This window comes from Protopterus annectens, chromosome 7.part1 (genome assembly GCF_019279795.1).
Source record: "Protopterus annectens isolate FY-2018-M chromosome 7.part1, PAN1.0, whole genome shotgun sequence".
In the NCBI taxonomy this organism is placed as follows: domain Eukaryota; kingdom Metazoa; phylum Chordata; order Ceratodontiformes; family Protopteridae; genus Protopterus; species Protopterus annectens.
The window spans coordinates 374,976,927-374,993,379 of NC_056740.1; the positions used below are offsets into that span (position 1 = coordinate 374,976,927).

The 16,453-nt window shown below is 41.4% G+C and overlaps 1 protein-coding gene across 2 annotated transcripts in view; it reads left to right on the plus strand.

Annotated features, from left to right (window-relative positions):
• The window catches only part of RPAP3 (RNA polymerase II associated protein 3), a 1,123,208-nt gene that overhangs the window by 590,878 nt on the left and 515,877 nt on the right, over window positions 1–16,453 (plus strand). For both annotated transcript variants that reach the window (XM_044078821.1, XM_044078820.1), the window contains exon 10: window positions 8,077–8,198. In XM_044078821.1, the coding sequence (XP_043934756.1) occupies window positions 8,077–8,198 (122 nt within the window). The remainder of the gene's footprint in view (window positions 1–8,076; window positions 8,199–16,453) is intronic.

A 16,453-nucleotide genomic window follows, 5' to 3' on the forward strand; every position in this document is an offset into this window, starting at 1 on the left:
AGAATTCAAAAACAATGTTCTTAGACAAAGAAGATAATAACTTGGTAATAGCAACGGCCCCTCCTTTGCCCCCTCCGCTTCTCGTACCAGAACATGAAGCGAGTGGACAAACCGATCCACCTCCGCTATACCCAGCTATTCCTGCAAAATCACAACTGTTTGTTAGGGATCCTATCGAGACAAGGTCTCGAACACGTGACTTGAGGAGGGAGATCGAATTAAGTGTGATAAATAGAAAATCACAAGCTATGAGTGAGGAAGAAATATGTCCACTCATAGAAGTACCAAATCCTCAGGCAGGACAGGCAGGACAGGATCAGACTCTTTTTGTTTATAGACCGTGGACACCGGAAGATATCCAGAAAGCCACAGAAGGAATTCCCCATCCGAAAGTGAATTTTCAAAAATTCTTAGAAGACTTACAGGGTATGAGATTAAGTTACCATCTGAATGAAGAAGAAGTAGAAAAAGTAGTTAGACAAATTGTGGGTCCAGATTGGCACATGATCAGTGGCGAATGGAATCCTCGTGACGCACAGCTTAGACCACTCCCACATACTAATGCAGAACTGGATGGCAGAGTGAAAGGTCTGACAGACCGAATCTCTGAAAAGTGGAAGCCTAGGGCTGATTGGACTTGTATTAATCAGTGTATTCAACAAGACGGTGAAACAGTTGATAGATATTATGCTAGATTATTAGATTGTTTTAATAACCACTGCGGAATGCAGATACCAGAAAACCAGACGCAAGATTCCTCAAATGATCAATAGCTAAAGAATGCATTCTTGAAGGGTAGTATAACTCCCATTAGCAGCTTTATTATAACGCACATGGTAGATCATTGTACAAGTAGGCTACAGCCATTACTTGAATATGCTAGACATGCAGAGAGACATTTTAATAGCAAAAAGAAAAAGAAAACTCAAGTATTTTCAGCAGAAGATGGGTCAGAAGTATTTGTAGTACAAACTGGGAGAAAGGGTAAAAAAAGTACCCAGGGGAAATAAACAATCTGACAAGCGATCAGAAGATTTTGAAGAAAGAAAGAAAAAAGGTGAATGCTTTAAATGCAGGAAAAAAGGACATTTAGCAAGGGATTGCAGGCTAACTAAGAAGGTAACTACAGAGAATAAGGAAGATGAGGAATGATAATATGATAGTCAGGAATCACTGAATGAAAATAAACAGGAAAGGACAAGTACAGATGTAGCAGAAAGGGTAGAGGATGTGACAGAAGGGGTAGAGGATGTACATGAAATTGTAGACATTGAAGAAAATGAAATTTTGGACTTAGCCTTATTGAGCCTAGAGCTTTACTTAGCAGATACAAAACCGGAAGTGACGCTTCTGGTAGAGGGGAGGGAGGTAAAATTTTTGTGTGACTCGGGCTTCACGGACCCTGATACACCCTTCCAAATTACCAGAAGACTCAGAATCACCGGATTATATACTAGTGAAGGCAGCTAATGGACAGCTGTATCGGGAGCCACTCTCCCATGATATAGCAATAACAGACCCCGTTTCAGGGATGACCCAGAAAAGTAAAATTGTAGTCTCTGCAAAATGCCCAGTGAACCTTTTGGGTAGAGACTTAATGCAGATATTTGGCATAGCCGTAGTTCCAACCATGCAGGGTATGGAGGCACAGCGACAGATGGATACTTTTGTAGTGCGACCGGAGGGTGAGACATATTATTGGTACAGCCAGGACTTAGTTACGACTGGTCCAGGGGCAGTAACCGAAGAACTGATGAACGTAGCCATCAGTAAGTCCCCCTCCCTCGACATTGACAAACAGCATTCGTTGCATTGTACTCTGTACTACTGTAATAGACCAGGACCTGATAAAGATTATGAGCAGGAATTGTTTCAGAACCACGCGAACAGACTAGAGTTACGAAACTTGTACTGTGACACAGAAGGAAACAGTGTAGTGAGCTGTTCATTGCCCCAGGAATTTTTAGCACTCTACAAATCTAATCGATTGCCACATGTTAGCTTAACTAAGAATAGAAATTTGAAATGGGCAGACTTATGTGAAAAAGTCACAAGGTGGGAAAAGCAGACAGAATTAGAACTCTCTGAACAAGGAGTACAGAAACAGAAGTTGAACTGGATAACACAGACACACCCAGCTGTGCACTCACAGGCTAGTGAGAACAGCTGAGTATTACTCTTATTGGAAGAAGAGGAAAAAGCCTTGCGAGACATACCAGATATTCTCTGGTCAGCAGAGAAATCAGATGTAGGACTTATACGAACAGCAGGACCAGTTACAATTATGCCAAAGTCAGGGTTTAGACCCCAGAAAAGACAGTATCCCTTAAGAAAGGATGCAGAGATAGGAATCAAACCTATAATAGCAGCCTTACTTAAGGAAGGAGTCTTAATAGAATCTCCTGATTCACCATGTAACACACCCTTATTTCCTGTCAGGAAAGCAAACAGGGAATGGCGTATGGTCCAAGATTTACAAGCTGTAAATAATGCAGTTATACCCAGGGCACCAACGGTGCCAGATCCACATACCTTACTGAATGATTTAAAGCCAGAGCAAAAATATTTTTCTGTGGTAGATATTATTAATGCATTTTTCTCAATACCGATACACCCTGACAGCCAATATTGGTTTGCATTTACATTTCAGGGGAAACGGTATACATATACAAGATTACCACAGGGATATTGTGGAAGTCCAACAATATTTGCACAGGAAATGGCAAGCAACCTGGCGGGATTTATCCCACCGAAAGGTAGTCAGATTTTACTTTATGTAGACGACATTCTGCTGGCAGCCCCCACCCAGCAAGAATGCAAAGAGGACACTATAGCGTTATTACAGTTTTTAGCTACCCAAGGTCACAAAGTCAACAAAAACAAACTACAACTTTGGAGAGAACAAGTTAAGTACTTGGGATATGTAATATCCAAGGAAGGTAGAATATTAGACGAAGATAGAAAAACAGCAATATTATAGGCACCTAGACCAACTACTAAGAAGGAAATGATGTCCTTCCTGGGAACTACTAATTTTTGTCTAAGCTGGATACCAAATTATGGTTTGGAATCTGCTCCACTGGCCAATTTAATATTTAAAAAGCCAATGACAGCACAACACCACAAGATTTATTACAATGGACACCAGAAGCAGAAGTGGCTTTCTGCAAACTGAAACAACTGATAGCATCCTCCTTAGTTTTAGGATTACCAAACTATCATAAGCAATTTTTTCAAACTGTAGACTGTAAACAGGGTTATATGACATCAGTGTTGACACAGCAACATGGGGACAAGCAACGCTCCATAGCTTACTACTCATCACAGTTAGACCCAGTGGCGCGGTCCCTGCCCCACTGTGTACAAGCAGTAGTTGCAGCTGCAATGGCAGTGCAGGCTTCGGCCTCAGTAGTGTTATTCCACCCTCTCACATTGAGAGTGCCTCATGCAGTCGCAATTATTTTACTGCAAGAAAAAGTAGCATATCTTTCTCCTGCAAGACATCTTTCCTGTATGACTATACTGTTGAGCCAACCTCATATGACAATTGAACGATGCACAACTTTGAATCCGTCAACCTTGCTCCCAACCCCTGCAGATGGCAAACCGCACTGCTGCCTGCAGGAGATTGAGCAAAAGACATTACCGAGACAAGACCTTACGGATGTTCCCATGGATGATGCCGAGATGACATACTATGTGGATGGCTCATGCAGGAGGGGTCGTACAGGACAGGTTCTAGTAGGATACGCAGTCATTTCTGATACTGAAACTTTAGAAGCAAAATCTTTACCACACAATCTATCTGCACAAGCGGCAGAGTTGATTGCCTTGACAAGGGCATGTACCCTAGCAAAAGGTAAGAAAGTGAACATTTATACTGACAGTCAGTATGCTTTTTCTACTGTACATGTTTTTGCACAGCAGTGGAAAAATAGAGGAATGATAACATCTACTGGTAAACCAATTAATCATGCGCAATTCATTTTAGATTTATTAGACTCTATTCAGTTACCTCAAAAAGTAGGTATTTGCAAATGCGTAGCTCATACCAAGCAACAGGATAGGATTTCAAAAGGTAACGCGCGGGCTGATACAGCTGCGAAGCAAGCAGCTTCAGCCTCAGAAGCTTTTCTTTTGAGTGAGGAATTACAACCCTCTGAGACTTTAGATTTAGAAATGTTGAAAACAATGCAGACACTTACTACAAATGTAGAAAAACAGAAGTGGATAAAGCGAGGAGCAATCCTTGAAAAGGGACTGTACATCTCCAAGGAAAGGAAACCAATTTTGCCATCTAACTTATTTAGATATGCAGCTTTGTTGAGCCATGGGCAGAGCCATGTCTCAACAGGGGGGAAGATACAGTTAGTGAATCGAGTGTTTACAACCTATGGATTTACAAATTACACAAAAAATTTCTGTGCAGCATGCCATGTTTGTAACAAGCATCATGCACAAGGAGCATTGAAGCCTAAACAAGGGAGTTTCCCTACACCACCGTATCCATTTCATACTATTTGTATGGATTTCATAGAACTGAATAAATGCGAGAATAAAAAGTATTGCCTTATCATTATAGATATGTTTTCCAAATGGGTGGAAGCTTTTCCAACTAAAAATCCAGATGCAGCTACTGTTGCAAAGGTTCTTGTTAAAGAAATTATACCCAGATTTGGCATACCGGAAAAGATTTATAGTGATAACGGTACACATTTCATGAACCAAACAGTACAGCAACTTAGTCGTTATTTTGGAATATCGTTAAAAAATCACTGCGCTTACCACCCCCAATCTGCAGGGTTAGTAGAGAGGCATAATGGGGTGTTGAAGAACAAGCTTTGGAAGTTGATGAGTGAGACACAGAAGAACTGGGTGCACTGTTTGCCTTTAGCACTGTTGAGCATGAGAACTGTTGCAAATGCAAAGGGATTAACTCCTTTTGAAACTTTGTTTGGGAGGGCATATTATACACCTCAGTGGAAACCTCTCATGACTGCAGAGCAAGAGGCTGACAGTTCACTTGCAGGGTATATGAGACGATTTTTGAATAACAAACTTTTGCAGTTAAATTCTGTTTCAGATAAAGAGCAACCGAAATCGGAAACACCAGTAGCCCCAGGCACCTGGGTCTGGGTGAAGATTGTGAAGTGGAAGAATTGGAGTTCTCCGAAGTGGGAAGGACCGTACCAGGTACTACTGTCGACACCCACTGCAGTCAAGATCGTAGAGCGAGCTTCCTGGATTCATTTGACGCACTGTAAACTGGTTAAGAACTTTGAATTGGACAAAAACTTTGTTACTGTTATACAACGAGAACATAATGACCAGGTACAGAGTGAATAGAGACATTGAGCAACCTCAGAAAACTTGTATGATCATTTCGATAGCTATGCTAATCACACTGTTCTTTTTGTTGTGGCCACTCCTTTTTCCTGCCACAAAAGTTGAACTGATTAGACGTAATGAACCAAACATAGACTGGCATCCGAACTTTAACACTTATCAGGCAATTACATGTGTGTATGCTGAGACTTTTAATGTTTCGAACTGCTGGGTCTGTACGGCCATACCAACAGCATACGGGGGTTTATTGATGGCTGCTATCCCCCTAGGGGTCAATGAGACCTGGGAAGATCTGTTTTTTGACACAGTCGCTATTAAAGCACATTATAAGGTAGCACTGTATTTGCCTGTAACACAAAAAGGAATTGTATGTTTTTACAAAAACGATACCATCCAAGTGGGATGGAGTAAGTGTAATGTCACAGTACAGTATAAATGTTATAGATAACCAAATGATTTAAGTGGATCTTGTAGTACAGATTATGACTCATTTTTGAAATCTATGCATAAGACTCTTGATCAGGTACAACGTAATCCTATACTTTTTAAACAGTTATCTGTAATAGATAGGAAAATGTTTCATGCAGGGCAGTCATTTCGTAACAAAGTAACAACTAAAGTAGAGGACTGTTATTTTGTGTGTGGTAAAAAGGCATATAAATGGTTATCTGAGAATTGGTCTGGCAGTTGTTTTTTGGGGTACCTGGTTCCGGCCATCCGACACACTGCAGTTTTGCCTCAGGGAAGCATTCGAAATACCCGAGACATGACCAAAAAGACTGTTAAGAAACTTGATGGGATGGATCGAAGCGGGCTGGAAAGACCATCGTGATGTGGGAACCAAACTTGCGCACATAGACCTGAGTGATGCTGTCATATCATGGGCAGGTATATTACCTGCATATGGTGCAGTTAAATCGATATGGGAGCTGCGAAAACTGTCTAAACTTCTCGAAGTAATGCGACTTTTTCTGCTCTTGAACTGATAACTGATGAACTGAATGCCATGAGAACTGTAGTACTCCAAAACCGAATGGCTCTTAACTTCACCCTAGCGGCGAGGGGTGGGACTTGCGCTTTAATCAAAGAAGAATGCTGTGCGTTTATTCCTGACCATCAGCATGAAATTAATGATCATCTTGAGGTGATTCAGCAAGTGTCGGCCATGACCAAGCCAGGCCCAAACCCTCTGACAGATTTTTTCCAGAATGCATTTGGGGGGGTGGGGTTCCATCTTTATGAACATATTGATTGCCATTGGGGTAGGATTACTCCTAATAGGAGTTTGCGTTTGTTGTGGAATCCCCTGCATGAAGAGATTAAAGAATTCATAGATATATCCGTATCTGAGACTATGTATCAAAGTACTGAATTTGAAGAGCTGCTAGAATGTGAAACACTTTCATAGAAGTTTAAACTGAATGACTTTCTTAACTGCAAATCCTGAGTAGAAGAGGTTAGGAAAAGAAGCAAACTGTTTATTCTTTTTTTGAAAATAGAATACAAAAGGTATTAACAGGAGGGAAATGTTAGAAAAATATGTATTAATGTGTGTATACTTAATGCCAATTAATAACCAAGTTTTTTAATACGCTTTTCATTTTATTTTTCATGCACTGTATTTTATACAAATTGAGTTTCATATGAGACTGAATAAGATGCTTTTTGAAAACTGCAGTATGCTTTCTGAAACTTGCAAGTTGCCCTCTGACCTAGTAACTGCTAGCACAGCAATATTCATGTTTATGCCTTTTGGAAATGTACTTGAGAAGCAGGTGCTTATCTGCTAGGTCAGGAACGAATGAATGAACAATACTATATTCTGTAAATGTAATGTTTTTAAACCATTAGCTCTGTTCGGAGCATGAGAACATGTGCAGCTGCAGTAACTTAGAGATAAAGTAGACAAAGGATTATTAGAAAAATGAACTGCTAGCATTGTTGTATCTAACTAGGAGTAATCAAGGCCATGTTGTTTTCCTCAGGAAGTTTCACATAAAAATTGATAAATCAGCAGAAATTCATGGGAATGATGGTCAACAGATGATGATGAAAAAGGAGGTGATCTGTTACGTCAACTTGGTAGGCCATGACTAGTTAGAGAATGTATAAAATTGAAAGTATTTCCTGTTTCTGGTTAGACAAACTCTGTATTAGCACGTTTTTGTCTCCTTGCTGCAAGATTAAAGTGCCTTAACCTGAACCTACCGTGTTTTGATCATTTTTAAAGTATATTTTTCTTTTGACAGGAAGTGTAATGGGTTAAAGTGCTGTACCACCCCTCACTTCTAAAAAAGGTTGACATCAGCATGATGCCCTGCCCACCCACAAGAGGCACTGTGTAGTCATTTCACCAGTCACCTCTAGGAAAATATGACTAATGCACCTGGACCCTGGGCACACACTCTCCAAAGAATGAGCACTCCATCTTCCCCGGCCTGGGGACTATAGTGAGAAACTTATCCGTGTTTCCCAATAGTGCAGGCTAGATGGAGTGCCACTTGAAGATAGTTATTTTTATTCTGAATGTACGGCAGCAGTGATTCTTCTATTTAAACATCTATGGTTATATTAAGTGCAGTCAATCTTCTATACTTCCTGGTGAAATCCAGCTGTTATGTAGCTTAAAATGTTCATTGTGACTCAGAGTCATAAACCTAACGTAAGTAATTGTGCTTTATGACTTTACAGATACTCATACTCCATAATCTGCTTTGTTTCTTTCTAAAGATATGAAGAAGCAGAAGCTGATTGTTCTCAAGCCATAGCTCTAGACAGCTCTTACTGCAAAGCATTTGCTCGAAGAGGAACTGCACGGGTAGCACTAGGAAAACTAAAAGAAGCTAAAGAAGGTGAGCTGAAAAAAATGGCTTAACTTATTTGTTAATACTGGCGAAATGTAATGCTGCCTTTTTTCACCTGATCTTTGACTTCACTCGTAAACTGTTTAACTTAGCATATGTTAATTTTTCATTAAAGATGTTGTGTGTCTGGTTTTACCTTTTTAGTGACAGATCCAAAAAAATATATCAAATGCCATACTCTACATCTTGTGGTTGGATTTGCCATCTTTGTTGACAGCATTGTATTTTTCTTAGCCTTTTGGTAGATTTGTTTATGGTAAGTAATGCACAACATTTGAAAATAGAATGTTCAGTCCATCCTCCACCAGATAAATAAAAAAAAACAGTTGGATAACCATGGCTGCAAAAATTATTTTAATAAAATACACCATAAAAAAATGCAGCATAAAATAAAAAGACAAGCGCTTTCGCATATGCTTTCTCAGGTCTTATAAAAATATATGCAAAGCTTCCATTTAAATACCATGCCAAATCAATTAACAAACAAGAAGTAATTAACATTAATTAATTACTAACATTTCTTAAAGGAGTATATAAATTTATGATCTCTTCAATCTGCTTGCTTTTGGAACAGGTTTAAGGTTAACACTACTATTAATCCCTGGATGTCTGTGTGCCTGTTGTCTTAAAATCCATCACAGTTCCACTTGCTCTAAATTATTGTTTATGTCACCACCTCTTGGATTAATATAAACTAATTGCAGCACTTTGAAAGTAAAATAATGTTCTGGCCATATAATTATTTGTTTGGCCAAAGCGTTTTTATCATTCTGTCTAGGTATCTCATAGAGATTTTTGCTGATGCGTTCTTTTAATTTCTGAGTGGTTTTACCCACATAATAACAGGGACATAAGGCACATGGTGCTAAATAAATCAGATTTCTACTATTACAGTCTGCATAAAATCTTGTTGTGAAGTTGAAAGAAGTGTTAGGATGATCAAATTCGTGATGTTTGCTTAATACACAACAAAAACTACATTTTCTGCATGGATGTGTACCTGAATTTGATAAAACAGAACATATTTTCTTATTATCATGGCATAACAACTTTTTAAAATTAACATTGGGCCAGATTTAGGAAAGCTTGCACGGAGTGCAAGAATAGTGCAGGAGCTCACGCCGGCAATATGTCTTCTGTGCGATCCATGTACAGCCAGCAGGGGCGTGCATGAAAGCTGCTAAAGCTACTCTTGCATGGACAGCGTCATGGTATGCAAATTACCTCATTTGCTGGTGAAAGCCATGCAAATGAGGTAAATTTGCAATCCAGGAAACACTAACCTGTCCGTGGAAGATTAGTGTTAGCTGCAGAAATGTACTCCATTGGTAACGGAGTACCGTTCTGCAAATAGCTAAACGGAGCTATGACAGCTCCAAATAAAGGATGCATACAGTCGAGGAAGCATGCCAGTGGCCAAATATAAGGCCATTGGCATTTATAAATGTTTAAAAATATAAAAATGTAACCCCCCCCCCCAATCTCCGATGTTTAAGCATAGCGCAGTACCGCGCAAACGTGTGGCACTTATAAAAACAAGAAAATAATTTAAAAAAGGCCAAAAATAGGCATTTTCACTAAAAAGCTTATTCTGCCATGCAGGTGAATGGCAGGCTGAATACAACATGGCCACTGAGTAGTGGTTGCTAAGGGGGGGAAGCTCAGTGTGAGAGATGTAACCATACATTAGTAGGCAGTCCTATGCAAATGAGGATAAGGATAGTGAATCCCAATTTTCCCCAGCATGTGAGCCATGTCCCAAGAGTGTAAAAGTAGGAGTAGGTGAGTAGTAGAGTAGAATATAGGTGACATCATGAGGGGATGTGTCAGACAGGCTGTAAGCTAATTGGAGCACAGTGGCTTTTGTTTACTTTGAGTTGCTCAGGATTGCAAGAGGCATGCCTACAGTTGTTCTATTTGAAAACCTCAAACCAAAGGTGCACAATGTTAAAAGATAGGAAACTCCTTGCAAACATGCACACAGCGTGTGCACGCGTTTGTGCGGTGCTTCCCCCCCCGGGCGGAAACAGAAAGGCAAAAGGAAGGAAAAGAAGTAGTAGGAAGTTAACCAAGGAGAACTAGCAGAGCTGTCAGGTGAAATATATCAGAATCAGCCAATTACACAGGCAGCAGACTAGCCCAGCACTTTCAATTCTGCAAACAGCATTCCCCCCTGTTTTTTCCCAAGAACTCTGCAACACTGCAGTATACAAAGAGGGAAAGCTTAAAAAGCTTAAGTCAGACAAAATGGTAGGGGCTGCTCTTGCTATCATAAACCAACGTGCAAGGTGCTGAGGGTGGTGATGTTGTGAATGCTGTTGAGCAACCCACAGTGAGGAGACGGAGAAGAGTGTACAGACCCAGGGTAACCTACCAGGGGCTACATGAGCTGGAGATAGTGGAGCGCTGTAGGGTTGACAGAGACCTCCTACAGCAAATTGTTGAGCTGTGCCGGCCACGCCTCACACACAGAACCAGCAGAGGGGAACCCATCCCAGTGGATACCAAGGTATGTGTTGGCCTAAGAATACTAGCTACAGGTACCTTCCAAAGGCCAACTGGTGATATGATGGGGATTTCACAGGCATCAGCATCCAGGGTACTCCACCAGTTCCTGGATACCATGTCAGCGACCACGTATATTTCCCCAATTCCCGTGAGGCATTGGCCAGCAATATGCATCTTTTCCACCAAATAGCAAAATACCCTGAGGTAGTGGGTGCAATAGACTGCACGCACATGCGCATCAAAGCACCACCCGGTGAGCGGGGTAGGATCTACATCAACCGCAAGGGCTTCCCCTCCATCAACTGCCAGGTCATGTGCGATGCCCAGGGCATAATAATGAATGTGTGTGCTGGCTGCCCTGGAAGCTATCACGATTCCCACATCTGGCATCTGATGCAGCTGTACAAGAGATTTGCCAATGGTGACATCCCTGATGGTCACCTAGTTGGGGGATGCTGGATACGCACTGGAGCCGTGGCTGATGACACCCATCAGAAATGTACACACACCTGAACAAGAACTCCATAATAAGGCACACGCACAAACTAGAAACATAATTGGGCATGTGTTTGGGATGCTCAAGTCACGGTTCCGGTGCCTGGACACATCTGGTGGAGCCTTGCAGTACTCACCAACTACATATACCCAAATTGTTGTGGTATGTGCCATGCTACACAATATGATCCTGCGGAAACAGCTGCAGCAGGAACAGCATGGGGCAGGGACAAACAGCCCCCCACCATTGCCAAGGCCTGCACAGGCACTGCGTGACTCGGAGGAACAACCTGAGCCTGCCCCAGTAGGCAGAAGGAGGCATGCCCAGTATGCCCTGGCCTTGGCAAAGAGGCAACACATAGCACATACACTGACTCAGTAGGAACCCTGGAAATGACACCTCTCTCTGACTCGCACTAGGGGTTGCCAACTTTTCATGTCAAAAATTCTGGACATGTACATGAAAGCAAAATGCAGTACCCTCCCACGCATGCGGTACTCTCCCCCCCACACACACACAGCCATTCCGGTGTCCCATTACTTGGCTATCTCTCCATTTTTCCCTAGTTGTCATAAATACTGTTCAAAACTCTGTGTGCATACTGTTTTCGGCTTTACTTCTACAATGATTACAGATATTTGGATTTAATGCAAAAGTTTTGTTTCGAATTTTATAGCACAAACACTAATAGCCATTTGCTAAACAAGCAATACAGTCTCTCCCAAACAGACATAGCTTTAATACTTATTTGCCTTTAAAACTCACATTCAATGAAACAACATTGAAACCTACATTGAAAGAAAATGCATCTGGCCAGTGGTGGATTAAGTTTACCTTTGGATTTTTTCAAATCATAGGCCCCTTGCACACATTTTTAAAGCCAAGCAAAAGTTCTTTGATTTACCTTCCTGATTGTATTAAATTTTAATACATAATAACAGCTAGCAGACATGAATTAGCAGCCATCATAACTGTAAGACTGGTATGCTCATGCTCATGTAGAATCTCTAATGAAACAAAATTGGCATATTACTGATATACTTAAATAGCATATATTGCCAGGCTGTGGCAACACAATCCTCTAAAATGTTGGATATGTTAACCATATGAAAATGGCCATATGTTAGTTCCCTTAAACCAATTCACACTAAAATCCAGAGAGTTCTAATAGGATACTTGAGTACAAAACACCCACATACATACTGTCCCACGACTTTTTATACTGATTTATTTCCATGTTGCGTTAACGTTTGTTTTTAGCAAAACATTTTATGACTTTTAATTTGCTTTAGGACTAACAAGTCGTGATGACAGTAGATATCACATGGTTGCCTTAATTAGCCAATGTTTTAATTAACTAACTGTTGTTAAATACGAACTGTTGCTTGTGTCTCTTGTTTGTTCGTCAATTCTGAAGAAGGAAGGGCACTGAACTTTCCGAAAGCGCTTAATTTATTAAACTAGAGTTTTTTACTTCATTCAGCAGTTTACATCATTATTTATTTAGCTTCCAGCTCCGTTTTCTTATTTTGTACGTTCTTCAGTTTGTCTTAGTCTTTTTAATGTGTATAGCATGTCGTGTAAATGCGTACTGCTGTAGTATCATAATGTAGTTAGGTAGGGGTTTGATTCCTGCACTTGCCAACTGTGTGTGTTTGTGTGTGTGTGTGTCTCTCTCTCCCTGAGGAGGAGCAACCTTTTTGGAGACTACTCACACCCCTTAAAAGTGGCATACTCATCTTTGTCAAGTCTGATGATGTCACCATCCTACAAATATACCTGTGGAAATGTGAAATCCCAGTAATGTGTATAGTACGTCATGTAAATGCGTACTGCTGTAGTATCTTAATGTAGTTAGGAAGGAGTTTAAATCTCGCACTTGCTGACTGTGTGTGTGTGTTCCAGGTATGTGAGTGTGTGTGACACCGTTGGTCAATGTGGAGTGGGTTTTGATTTTTCTAATGTATGATATATCACAATGACAACTGTATGTGCATTACACATGTATGGTAGCTGTGGGGCAAAGCCATATACATACATTTGACCTCAATTATTTCATAGGTGGGTACTTCGCTTTCTCCATGAACGCATCTGTTATCTTTGCCAGAGAGTGGTGGCACTTTCCAGACCTTAGGTCACTTCTGTATGCTAGTGACAAGCTTAGCCACTGCAGTGATCCCTGGGCTACATCTTCTGTTTCACACCCACTCAACACGGTTTCTGTTGAAGAGTGTGAGTGAGGGTTTATGCTTGAGGTATATATGAATCCAGTTCCAAAGCAAGCACAGCCTCTGTGGATCTGCATGCAAACCCTTTATTGCTTATGTGCTCCACAGAGGGATTTCCAAAACCCTTTTGTAATGTGATTATCAAAGGAGAGATGACTGAACACATGGCTCTATGTATACGTTAGCACCTGTTCTATCTATCTGTACTACCTATGTGGTACTCTGGGGATGCTTTGTTAGTGGATAACTATGCTTTCTTTGGCTTATAGCTTTACAGCATGAGTTTTACACCAGGTATCTGCCTCTATGATATCCTTTTGTTAGGATGTGTGCGTCATCTGGAGAATAACGTATAGCCCACAGTATGCATTTTCATCAAACGTGGGCAGACATATCCCTACTGTGTTTGCTTGTACCTAAGAAAGCTATATGCCAAACAGAAGTGGTCCCAGGACCGAGTGCAAGTGAATACCACTTGTTACTGGCATAGAATTGTACATGGAGGCTGCAAATGTTACTGTGTGTCCTACATCTGTGCATCAGTTGTCAATCCATCATCTAACAATCGTTTATGGTCAGTCTGTTGAGGTTATGTATAACACCAGAATGTGGGATGGGTATGAATTGCTGGTGAGCTATAGCTTGGCTGTGTGGACCTCCCCTCCCTCACCTATAGCCTTGTTAACTGGCTTGAAGTCTACTAGGTGTAGGAGCCATGATCTGGCCTTTAGAGAACCTAAGTGGGTATAGTGCGGTGTTTGCAGGTTCATAATGTCTCTGTTAATGAGTTTCATAATGCTGTGCTCCATAGCCTTCCAGATAACATTTGTCTGGCTTATAGAGTGAGAGTTTCCAGGATCTGTTGTAGTTCTACCCTTAATCAATTTATGTTAACATTTGCACTGGGTGTGACGAGGGTGGACAGGATTAGGAATAAGTATATTAGAGGGTCAGCACAGGTTTGAAGGTTAGTAGACAAAGCCAGATAGGCAGGATTACGTTAGTTTGTACATGTGCTGAGGAGGGATGCAGAGTATATTGTGAAGTAGATACTAAGGATGAAGCCGCCAGGTAACCGGAAAAGAGGAATGCCTAAGATGAGGTTTATGGCTGCGATGAGAGAGGACATGCAGGTGGATGGTGTGACAGCGCATGATGCAGAGGGCAGGAAGAAATAGAAATAGATGATCTACTGTGGTGACCCCTCATGGGAGCATCCAAAAGGAGAAGAAGATGTTGTAGCTCAACCCTTGTGGACTGTGAACACCATTACCGTGCGTCATTCCACAAGTATGTAACCTGTATATAGGCTGCATCTGGACAGAGTGTTTAGGTGAGTGGTGACTTCATATGTCAGCTTGTGTATGACACAGCCAGGGACACTGTCCAGTACCATTGCCACTGTGGTGATGTTTTAACTAGAGTGTCTGTGAATCATCAGGTTTTACATTCTTCACTCTGGAAATGTGGCCCTTGTGTAACGACAGGGTGGTGAAATCCACATTCAAACTGTCTGACAAGAAATTGGTAATGTCAGTCAGATAAGTGTACTTTGTGACCGTTTGCAGTAACTGTAACCCAGTCTGAGATTTCCCCTGTAGATTATAAACAACACTAAATAAAGCTTTAGTGTTGTCTTTGGAATCCTTGCCATTTTGTATTTTGAAGCTTTCCTTGTATGTTTAATGAGGGCTTGTATTTTCCCAATGATACTGACCAGAGAGGTTATCCCTTCTTGGTATGTAACTCTTTTTTGGTACAACTTCACACCTTCTATTATATATTTATTTTATGGCAGGGGTCCATGAGTCTCTTTTACTGTATAAGTGAGAATTTCTTGGGTTTGTGATAGCACGGTCCATGCAACCCTGTAGGTGAACACTGTGCATTACTAAAGGACTAAGCAGCTGGGACTGTGTTAACCTTAGTAATGCAAACCAATGACAGATAGCAGCAACAGCATCACCCACAGCACAGTGTCAACCTGTGTCATACACACACATGCGTACTCAAGTTCCAAAATATGTGTAGTACAATGCTTACTGGCCACCAATAGAAATTATGGAGTGTTAACACTGGCCAATGCAGGGCATGTCACCCTGCCCATGTTTCCAATATGCATGTACATGCAGACAGTGCACATCCACCATGTTCACAAATGGACACCTGCAAACGTGTGTTGCACACACCCCACACTTACTGTCCACTGTATAACACATGCTGACACAACTACACACATCAGCCAAGTGGCACATGGGCAAACAAAACACAATTGGAATAAACACTGGTAAAAACAATACAACATTGCTAATTACAGCTTTAATGCATAATGCCTGCTCAGCTACACGTTCAAGGATATCATTACACTTTACTGCTGACAACATGGTACACATCCAACCATTGCTATACTTTGTTAAAGTCACCCTGTGCATCAGCACCATGTTAGCCTGTTCCTGCATCAGTGTTACAGATGACAGGAGGTGGCACAGGTTTTATCATATGTACAGGGTGTGTTGTTGGTTTGCCAGAGGCCTACACTGAGCCATACAATCGACGTGTGTGTGTGTGTGTGTGTGTGTGTGTGTGTGTGTGTGTGTGTGTGTGTGTGTGTGTGTGTGTGTGTGTGTGTGTGTGTGTGTGTGAGGGCCATGAGTACTGTTATGGGCCAATGTTGATGTCATGTGTGCGGGTATGTGTTTGCCCAAGATTTCTGGTTTGTGTGTGTGTGTCTGCATGCACACAGTTCCACCATGTGGCTGCCATATACAGGGATTTGTGAGACAGCTACAGACTGTACTTGGCAGGCTTTACAGATCACCATCTCTGGCCACGGATACGGAACCTGTGCCTGGCAGGGGTGCTACAGACAGTATCGGGTACTAATCCAGATTGGGTACTATCTGAAGAGGTTGACATATGTCCACTGGATCCAGGTCCCTGCTGGGACTGGCCAGAGCCATGTGCACGTGGTCTGCTAGGATGGTCTATGGACAGCCCCCCCAACATTGCTG